This window comes from Carcharodon carcharias, chromosome 18 (genome assembly GCF_017639515.1).
Source record: "Carcharodon carcharias isolate sCarCar2 chromosome 18, sCarCar2.pri, whole genome shotgun sequence".
NCBI lineage: Eukaryota > Metazoa > Chordata > Chondrichthyes > Lamniformes > Lamnidae > Carcharodon > Carcharodon carcharias.
The window spans coordinates 30639030-30650177 of NC_054484.1; the positions used below are offsets into that span (position 1 = coordinate 30639030).

General features: G+C 43.0%; 1 protein-coding gene across 5 annotated transcripts in view; it reads right to left on the reverse strand.

The window, feature by feature from the left end:
* The window catches only part of eva1c (eva-1 homolog C (C. elegans)), a 142379-nt gene extending 132908 nt beyond the window's left edge, over positions 1–9471 (reverse strand). For 3 of the 5 annotated variants that reach the window (XM_041211778.1, XM_041211777.1, XM_041211776.1), the window contains exons 1-2: positions 7872–9106; positions 6294–6495 (exon numbers count right to left, since the gene is read on the reverse strand). In XM_041211778.1, the coding sequence (XP_041067712.1) occupies positions 6294–6402 (109 nt within the window). In that variant the 5' untranslated portion in view covers positions 6403–6495; positions 7872–9106. Of the gene's footprint in view, positions 1–6293; positions 6496–7871; positions 9107–9453 lie in introns of those variants that run through there. The other 2 variants (XM_041211773.1, XM_041211774.1) reach the window with 2 other exon arrangements.
* Positions 9472–11148: the final 1677 nt, after the last annotated feature.

Here is an 11148-nt window from a genome sequence, read left to right on the forward strand (position 1 = left end):
GCAAAAGAGCACTAGGCTTCTGTAGTGTTCAAAATTTGCACCCTCGGTGTTGCTCCAACGTGAATAGCTACTTCAGTACATACTTGGAATGGAACCTTGGACTTCCTGGTTTGTATCAGTAAAACATCAGTTAGTTTCTTTACCCACAACATCAGAGAGAGAATCTGTTATTCAACATTTCAATCAGATGTTTTTTACAGTTTTTACCATGATTGTACCTTGGGAGAATAATGATGTTTAATTGGTGATGTTACGATAATGAGAAAACTGAGTTATTCTTTAATCCTACCTGTTTTGGGAAAGGAACGCTGCAAATGGAGTGATAGTGGCAGTGACTCTACCCAGATTACCACTGTCTTTTTAAAATTTATTCTTCATGAGGCGTGGGAGTCGCTGGCAGGGCCAGCATTTGTAGTCCATCCCTGATTGCCCTTGAAATGGTGGTGGTGAGCTGCCGTCCTGAGCCACTGCAATCTACGTGGTGTAGGTACACCCACAGTGCTGTTAGGACTATCATCCATTGAAATTTCAAGTTTGAAAAAAAATAAATTACTCTTATTGCATTAAAATAAATAAAGTGGGGAAATGACTCTTGTTCTGATTACAGAGAGACCTATTCATCCACAGCTAAGCACATCCATCCTGTCCCATTGCTCAATAGCCTATATGGAGCACTCCTTGGAAACAGGTAATATTTCCTCTAACTATATTCTTATTCAGTAGATATTATATTTATTTAGGGTAGTAGTATGGCCTAGACACAACTGAAAGCTATTTTTATAGAAATAAAAGATGGTTTAATATGGTTTTTGAAATCATATAAAATTACATAAAATCTATATTTGCCAGGGATTAATTTACAAATTTAAAATACTATACAGAATATGGTCCAATTAGAAGATCAGCTGCAATTAATTGTCTTTTATTTCATTCAATTAGAAACAGGTATAGTTTTAAAAATAAGCACAAACATTATGTGGCATGAAGCAGTTGGCTGCAAAGGTGTGTCAGTGATTCCCCACAGGAGTTCACAATCTCACTGATTGAAGTATAGTATTACAAGCGGGTGCCAGTTACTTTTCTGCAGATAGGGAGAAAGGCACTGTCAATGTAGGCTAGTCTTGCACACCTCATTATAGCCAAATATAAAGTGACTTTGGAACAGGCCTATTAGGTACCAGTTTGCCAGGGTACACAGGTGGTGTGCTCTTGTCTTGTCTCCTCCCTATCTTTATTTACTGCCAGGACATACCTATCCTAATCTTTGCCATGCCAATGTAAACTCACTAAGTAAATTAAGTTTTTAGATCTTGCTACCATAATTACTGTGACTGTGACTAGTCAATGCTGAGGATCAGGCAGTAATTCAGTAACTTGGCCACCTCCAGAAAATGGCAATGTCTTAGGGTGGATGAGCACCTGAAGGAGGGTAGTGGGGCTCCAATGGAGGAAAAACTATCAAAAGGTGAATGAGCTAATCTTTGAATTAGCCAACAGCCATGAGGCAATTGCTCTACATAATCACTCAATGAAAAAGCAACAAGAGTAGTGTGAAACATGAAATTAATTATTTAACCTGTATGAGATGCAAAATTCGCATTGAAGGATTACCATCAAGCAGGATGAGTAAAGAGATGTAGACATATGTGATATCTCCTCTAATTATATTCACATTTAGTAGATATTTATATTTATTTAGGGTAGTAATATGGCATTGACATACCTGAAACCAATTTTTATAGAAATAACAAATGATTTAATGGTTTCTAAAATCATATATACTTACATAAAATTATGCATTATAATACATAATTATTATTCACAGGAACTCTGACAATAGTCAACTGATGGCAATGATGTAATCTGATTTCCTCATACACATTTTGGCTGCTGCTCCAAACCCAAGCCCATTTCCTCCTTCTTGTAGATTATTTTAACCAATTTGGGGCCTTCTATCCTGTCCTCCCCTTCCTGTTACTCAGACATGCCACCTATCATTTTTGCCCCTCTCAGGTACTATATCCTCACAATCCCCAACCCAACATTTTACTGTTCCTCTGTCTTCCTACTCCCCTGCTGCCCTCTCAGGCCTGAGGCACCCTTGGATGAGCCCACTTCTATCCTCACAGCCTTACTAAGCATCCTCAAAAGAGCCCATCGAGGCACTACTCACAAGTCCCAACCCCAAAAGGCCCATTCTCCTCTCTATCTCACCTCACACAGTGCACCCCCTGAAGGCTAATGTCAGCAAACACTTTCAGTCCTGTTCATCCCACCCATTGCTGTCTCCCTGGGCCTGATCAGTGAATCAACAATCACTGCATTTCTCCAGATTTCTCTCCCCAACATCCATTCACTGAAAAATGCCCACAACTCTTCATGATCAGCACCTCGCCCACTAATCTGAACACCTGCCTCCTTCCAGCAACGGTGCACTGCGGGTGCAGAATGTATGTTTAAAGGACCCACTGTAACAAATTGCCAAGGATTCTTCGGTAGCACCTTCCCAATTGGCAACCTCTGCTACCAGGATAGACAACAGCAGCAGCTGTGTGGGAACAACACCACCTGCAAGTTTCCCTTCAAGCCATTTGCTGACCTATGTCTTTGGCCAAGCTTTTAGTCAGCTCTCCTAATATATCCTACTTTCACTCTGAGTCAATTTTTGTCTGAACTGTTAAAGGCACAACATAAATGCATGTTGTTTTTGATGTGAGCTCAAAAGAAAATTAAAATAAGTCATGCTTAAAGGAGAATAAACTCTAGGATGAAGCTTAATGAAAGCTCTCCAGAAGTTTCCTTTTACTATGACCTTTTCCTTGAAAACATGAATATCCTCATCCTTCCCCACACAAAATAAATGTAAGTTGTTGTGATAAATAATTGCCTGCCACTTGTGAAGTTCAGGATGCAGTTAATCCCATGCATTTAGCTGTGGCCTTGATTCACTGCTTGCATTTCAGAAACAGTAGTTTACGGTCTTGAAAGTGGCTATGTAACTCTGTACTTTTGGGAAGAGTTAATCAAAAGAACATCGCAAACTAAATGTACAACTTGAAAAATACATTATCAGGCTAATGTCTGAATATCAACAATTGTAATATTTCTAGAGTATGGTCCTGATGCTATCCTTAAAGTAATCAAGATCTAGAATTCACAAAGCATGCCATTAAATAAGTTAAAAAAGTATGACACTTTAACCTTTCTTGTTTATGTTTAAATAGCTTGTGCCAAACACAAGACGCCAGGATTTCTATTTGTACCATATTTGGAACTGCCTCAATACAGGACTAAATTCTTTGTTATTCCCCCAACCCGTTAGCACAAATGCTGCTAATTTGGATCAAACCACTTAACAATTGCAAGCGAAGAGAATATATTTAATGTGATCCACTGTGTGGCATAACCATGAAAAATAGCTAGCTCTGAAACAGCAATGATTTTTCACTCAGCAAAATAATACCACAATTGCACATTATCATATTGGTAACCTGTTATTAGTTTTTGAAAACTCACAGGAAATATACACATAAAGATGTTAAAGTTCCAGAGAACACACAGTACCATTAAAGTAAAACACTGGTAAGAAGGTTAGATCTCTGCAAACAATATTACTTCTACCCTTAAAATTTTCATTAAAATAGTCAATGATCTTAATATACTAATTTAGTGTGACATGCAATGCCACAGATTATAGATTCCTGTGATTAGTTGTTAGCATTAGCTGTGATAGCTGGCATTTTCAGCAATTGACTATACAACTATAATAGCATGCTTGCTATTTCCTCAGCTCATCTCATCTTGTATTTTTGATAAAAAGTAACCTCACCATCAGTATTCATTTTAAAGGGCAGGATGCAATATGTTGGAGCATATACATAGGGCACCACAGAGTGATGGGATGTGGGCTCATGTTACCTTCCATGTAACTGAGTTTCCTAACTTTACCATAACCCATGTGGCAGCAGAGGCTGAACAGTTACCTACTGAGAAACTCAGAAGGACAGTCATTCAGCTGCAATGAGGCTATATGTGTGCTGCTGAAAGACCCAAGATACATTGCTGGCTGCACCATGCTGTCTGCACCATGCTGTCATCCTATCCAGGATAGAGCTCTGCTGAAGCATATTTGGTTGTATGCATAGGATGACCTCTCCTAAATTGCTAATTTTTAAAGTTAGGGGAAAATGAAAACATGGGGTGGGGAAGAGTGGAATTTTAATGTATCTACCATTCCATTAATGCTGGAAAACAATGTCATTTTCAGGTACCAGTGGGGGGAACATGCAACACATATGTGCCACCCAGTGGTACCAGACAGTGGTATCTGATTAGTGGTCCTTATTAGTATTGCTGCAGGCCACAACAGAAACATGGCATAAATCAGAGCGCAATGAATGCTACTCCTGGCCCCATAGCTACTCAGTTCCATTCACCACCCCATGATTATTTCCCCAGCCCCACTATTAAAATTAAATTTATAGCTTGGCTCAGCAAATGAGCTGTCTGCCATATTTATGCCACTCCTCATTGAGCACTCACAGGTAGTTTGCCAATGAATAGGAGTCATACGGACCCAAAACGTTAACTCTGTTTCTCTCTCCACGGATGCTGCTAGACCTGCTGAGTTTTTCCAGCATTTTCTGCTTTTATTTCAATTAAACATTCAAATTAGTCCTAACCATGAAAATAATTCAGTTCTCTGGCTATTGTAACCGAGTGAGTAGTGCAATTGCTCCAGCTATCACCGGCTTGATGTGCACCATCATTGAAAATTAGCCTATGGTTTATTTCATAACATTTAAAACCACGCATAGAAGTTTGAGGAGATCCAACAGGCTTCATTTGCTTGGGTAAGTGTAGCTCCAACAGCACTCAAGAAGCTCAAAACCATCCAGGAGAAAGCAACCTGCTTGATCGATGCCCAACAACCACCTTAAACATTCACTTTCTCCACCAACAGTGCAGAATAGCAGCTACAAGATGCACTGTAAAAAGGTATGACACTTCTAACCTTTCTTATGTAGAAATAACCTTATACCAAAGATAGGATGCTGGGATTTCTATTTACATCATACTTGGGACTGGCTTAATACAAGACTCAATTCTTTGTTAACCCCACAACCATTTGGCACAAATTACCATCTACAAGATGCAATGCAGCAACTCACCAATGGTCCCTCAACAGCACTTTCAAAACCCACGACATTTACCACCTAGAAGGATAAGGGCAGCAAAAGAATGGGAACACCACCACCACACTACCATGACTTGGAAATATATTGCTGTGTCAAAAATCTGGAATTCTCTCCCAAACAGGGCTGGAGGTGCATGTACCTACACCACATGGACTGCAGCAGTTCAAGGCAGCAGCTCATTGCCATCTTCTCAAGAGAAATTAAGAATGGGCAATAAATTTTGGCCCTGCCAACAATACCCACATCCCACGAAATAATAAAGGGGTGAGGTTTGAGAGCAGATTGGCCATTTGCCAATTTGCTACAGTTATGTGTTCCTAAGGAAACCTTAGGATATTGAAAAATAAAGAGAGAATTTCAAAAATAAAGAGTTTACATAAGTATTAGTAGAAGAAAATTGGCACCATGGGAGAACAACAGCAGCAGCATCCTGAGGCAAGCCCATTGTGCAGACATGTCTAACAAAGCAAGTGTCTACAATGTCAATTTTGACAAAAAAAGAAACACTTTTGATTACTTTTCTATTTCTTTCTATTCACAAATAGATTAAAAACTTTTTTTTCAAAACTTGCTACAATTAAAATTTTAGAAATACTACATACATAGCAAACCGCTGACCAGGAAATGGAAAGATTTGAAGTTAATTACAATTCATATTCTTTAACTTTGAAATTAAAAGGAATGCAATGGTGGGCTTCCCCATCCCCCACCGCTATTTTTGAACTAATTGGTAATCACAAGTACAGAATTCAATTTGGGATAGGAAGATGTGAGGCTCCTCTTCCTCACCCACCCATCCCATTCTATGTGCTTCAGGATACAAGTTCCAGTTCAGTTCCCAACTTCTTACAATTTAACCCAGGGGAAACTATTAAACACAGTCAACACGCACTGACTGGATGCACAGCGTCACCATGTATTCCTCACTATCAATAGCAACCAGTAAAAAGCTGCCATGCATGGCAATAAAGTCCCACATAAAACTGAAACAGATATTTTCAACAAATACTGAAAGTCTTGGTTGCAATCCTGTTTTGAGATAATTGTCAACTGCCCACTAGTTTCTGTGTAAAGTTCTTTAAAATGTTCTCTTACCTGAAAAGATGCCTGAAGCGTCCATCTCTTTGGTCCAGATAAGTATAAAATAGATCACGCTGACAAGCACTGGTATCTGTCTCCTTTGACGTCCATCGAGCCGGGGCATCGTGTATGTGCAACCAGCAGTTCACATCTTTTTAAATCCTTCCTGCACGCCCATTTCGAAGTGACGTCCTTCCCAGGCGCGTGGAACAGGAGCCTGGAGAGCCGGGGAAAGAGGGACTGTCACCAAGTGTCCCCCCCAAATAAATAACGCACGGTAAGGAAGGGTACGCCGACAAGTTAAGAAAACACTGGCCTAAAACGAGTGATAGGCACAGGGACAGGTGTAAAGCAGAGCACCCGAGAGGCAAGAGGAGAGTATTGAGAGACATGAGGGGAGTATAACCACCCCCCTCCCCCGGGGACATGAGGAGAGTATAAATCCTACCCCCACCTGAGGGACATGAGGGGAGTATAAACCCCCACCACCACCACCTGGGGGACATGAGGGGAGTATAAAACCCACCCCCACCTGAGGGTCATGAGGGGAGTATAAAACCCACCCCCACCTGAGGGGCATGAGGGGAGTATAAAACCCACCCCCCACCAGGGGGGACATGAGGGGAGTATATATCCCACCCCCACCTGAGGGACATGAGGGGAGAATATATCCCACCCCCACCTGAGGGACATGAGGGGAGTATAACACCGCCGCCCCCCCCCCCACCCCACCCCCCCACCCCCACACCCACCCGCCCACCATCACCACCACCACCACCTGGGGGACATGAGGGGAGTATAAAACCCGTCCCCCAACCCTTCCTGGGAGACATAGGAGAGTATAGAACCCGCCCCCACCTGAGCGACACAGGGGAGTATAGAACCCGCCCCCACCTGAGCGACACAGGGGAGTATAGAACCCGCCCCCACCTGAGCGACACAGGGGAGTATAGAACCCGCCCCCACCTGAGCGACACAGGGGAGTATAGAACCCGCCCCCACCTGAGCGACACAGGGGAGTATAGAACCCGCCCCCACCTGAGCGACACAGGGGAGTATAGAACCCGCCCCCACCTGAGCGACACAGGGGAGTATAGAACCCGCCCCCACCTGAGCGACACAGGGGAGTATAGAACCCGCCCCCACCTGAGGGACACAGGAGAGTCTAGAACCCGCCCCCACCTGAGCGACACAGGAAAGTATAGAACCCGCCCCCCACCCCCACCTGAGGGACACAGGAGAGTGTAGAACCCGCCCCCCCCCACCCCCACCTGAGGGACACAGGGGAGTATAGAACCCGCCCCCCCACCCCCCATCCCCACCTGAGGGACACAGGGAAGTATAGAACCCAGCCCCCCCCCCCCCCCCACCCCCACCTGAGGGACACGGGGGAGTATAGAACCCACCCCCCACCTGAGGGACACAGGAGAGTATAGAACCCGTCCCCACCTGAGGGCCACAGGGGAGTACAGCACCCGTCCCCACCTGAGGGACATAGAGTATAGAACCCGCCCCCACCCCCACCTGAGGAACACAGGGGAGTATAGAACCCATCCCCACCTGAGGGACACAGGAGAGTATAGAACCCAATACCTGAATGGGTGCGAGGGCAGATTCGGAAGAGCAGGGGCGCCCAGTTCAGGCTGCGAGCTAATGCTGCTGTCTCGGCGTTAAATTACTGCCAGTTTTACGCTTCACTGTTGAGGCTCCAGTTCTGCATCTGCCCTTCTTCTCAAGCTGGAAGTTTTAAAAGCTCATTCCTGATCGCATCTGCCAAATGTTGTTTTCATATCTCAAGTTATAATGCAAGCAGTTTCTCTTTCCCACGTGCTACCAAGTTCCATTGCCAGGAGACATCCAAAAACTGCGACCTCGGATTTTTTTCCTCTTTGCCTACAGTAGCCGTTGTTTCTACTTTATTTGCCCATTCTTGGCATTGATTTGTAAAGTTTCAGTTCCAGTAAGTGTTCCACGCCCAGATAGCTGTCTGTCTCTTAGCAAAAGCGAAGAGGTAACATTCACCCTCGCTTTATTTATGTGGGGTATCTAGATCCATTCGCTCTGTCATTCCTACTTGCGAACGATTAGTCCTTTAACAATGTGTCAACGTAAACTATTTTCTTTTTAAAATCAGTTTCACGTTGCCCAATTCAGGAATACCCTGCCGCGAACTGATGCTACTGTTAAACGATTTAGTCCTGACCACCTTTTAACTTAGTTTAGTCCTGGTTTGCTGTTGAGTGATGAAGCCTTGGGTTTAGAAAAGCCTTCAGTTATAATCATGTTCCCTTAAAAAAAAACTCTTCAGGTCCTTGTAGCGAACGAGTTGTGCCATCTTCATTCCCGATTTGAGGAATATTTTCCTGTGGTGCTAGTTTTTCCATCATTTATCCACACCCCTCACCCCCGGATCTCTGTTTTGCCAAGTGGATGAACGCGGGTGACGCTTCCCTCCAGACGCTTGTCACTTTCACTGGGCACCAGTGAAACTGCGCACCTTCTGTCCCCTCTCAGTTCCCGGGGTCCACCTCCCCGGGTGGCTTTCTGTCTGGAGAGGTGTGTTGCTCACTCACCCTGTTGATCCCAGCTCCGGGTAGCACACGCTCAATCCACCTGAAACCCAGAAGCACTCATTAACCGGTCGAAAGCCCCACAGCTGCGAATATAATAATCGAATGGTTACAACCAGTTTCGCTATAGCGTCAGACTTCTCCACATCAATGCATGTCTTTTAAAAAAAAACCACATTCGATTAACTTTGCAACCTTTGGTTAAGAATCCCAACTGCGGGTGTTTTGGTTGTTGAATTGACAACATGAAAGCGTCACGAGCTGTGGGCGGAACCAGTTGCAATCCTGTTCCCCTTCCTAGCCCTAAACTAATGGAAGCTGCAACTTTTCTGTCCCAAACCCTTGTGGACCACGGACATGAACATAATCCAAGCACCGAGCTTAGAAGAATACATATAATGCGTTCATATATATGTATAGATGTATCATATATGTAATATACATAATATTATTATGGTTTGTCATACAAAGTCATAGGACTGCTGGATACCTTAGAATATAGTGCGCAGCAAATAAAACGCGCTGCCAAGCAAGAAAGGTGGTAACAAGCAAAGGCAGTTCCTACTCCTTTGAATAATTCACTACATCAAGCAAAAGCTACGCACCTGTGACGTCTACTGTATTGTTTGGCCAAGAAACCGGAGCAATCTTAGCTGTGAGTTGTTTTTTAAGTGCAGAATACCCGGCTTTCAACGGGACCTTATACACTTGGTGCAGGTATTAGCATCATTTCATTTTTATTTCAATGCAGCTTGGCTTGTCAAATATACAAGTGCACATTCAAAAACAGGTATTCCGCCGCGCTTCTGATTGACTTAATTTGCATTACAAATTAAAATCCCAAAGTTTTGCACAATGCGGAAATTACAGCTGGTATCTTTTCAAACATTGACTAGTGTAACATATTTTCAGATGTGAGTAAAGACACTAATACTGTGCCACTATATATGTTTTAAAGAGATCACACTGCAGTGGCAGCGCGCTCCCTCTTGCGGTACTTGAATCAGAATTGACCAGAAAATGCAATATTGCATTTCTCCCGAACATCAAGTATCCGCTCGCCCCCTGGTGTTCTGAATTTTTAACTACAACTAAATGCCATACTTTCTATTTTTCATGTTAATATACAAGAGCGACAATGAGTCATCCTTGTGAATCCAATTTACAATGTTCAATTATCATATTTCCTGAAGCTCAGTAGAATTAGTCTTGGATATATCAACTTAGTGCGACGCAGCACAATTTCAACGTTATTGGATTGAATACTTCGTCACAGTACTCATTATGCCAAATATTGCAGTCATGAACATAAGAGTACAAATGAAAAAAAGGTAATACAGCCTATGGGGCCCACTTTTTTCAGAGAACTTGTACAATATGGCCTGTCGTGAAGTGAAAACAGCTTGTCTTATGAGGGAAAGTTCGTCTTAAATAGTCCATGATGTAGGAAAGTTAACGATTTTTATTCATTTTCACAACTCAACCATTCGTGTATACTAGAGATAAAAACAAAAAACTGCGGATGCTTGATTATCTGCTTCTATCACTGCTTGCTTGTCCCTACCACCACCACTGCCCCCCGCCCGCCTTCTCTCCCCCCACCTTAAACCAGCTTATATTTCACCCCTCTCCTATTTTTACTCAGTTCTGTCGGAGGGTCATGAGGACTCGAAACGTCAACTCTTCTCTTCCCCGCCGATGCTGCCAGACCTGCTGAGTTTTTCCAGGTAATTCTGTTTTATGTCATGTCTCAAATTTGGTTTAGCTTTAATGCGGACACAGCACATTTTATAAGATTTTTTTCAGGATTTAAGTTAATGCCAAATGGTAAAAAGTCAACACATAGGAATCCAACTTCAGGAGAGATTTTAAAAATCTAATGTGTCCATCCATCCATCCTGATATGATTATTTAAATCCAGGTCCTTTTGCTCCCTATCTCGATAACCCCCTTCACTTCTGCAAACCCTCCTGCCACCCTCCCCACCCCACCACCTACCCAGGCAAATTGAGCCAGGTAGAGGAGGGTGGTGATTTCAGGATTGGTTGCACCTCTGTTCAAGGAAGAACTGCAGCTGTCTTGGTGGGATTGGAGGTGTAACTCTTTCGAGTCAAAACAAATAAATTAAATGAACAAATCAAGGGACAAATTAAAAGGCAGCCCTTTAAAGGGAAACTACAAAAGCAAAAGACAAAATTTAAAGGAACATAAGAAATAGGAACAGGAGTAGACCATATGCCCATTGAGCCTGCTCTGCCATTCAATAAGATCCTGGCTGATCTTCTTGTGTTTCCATTTCC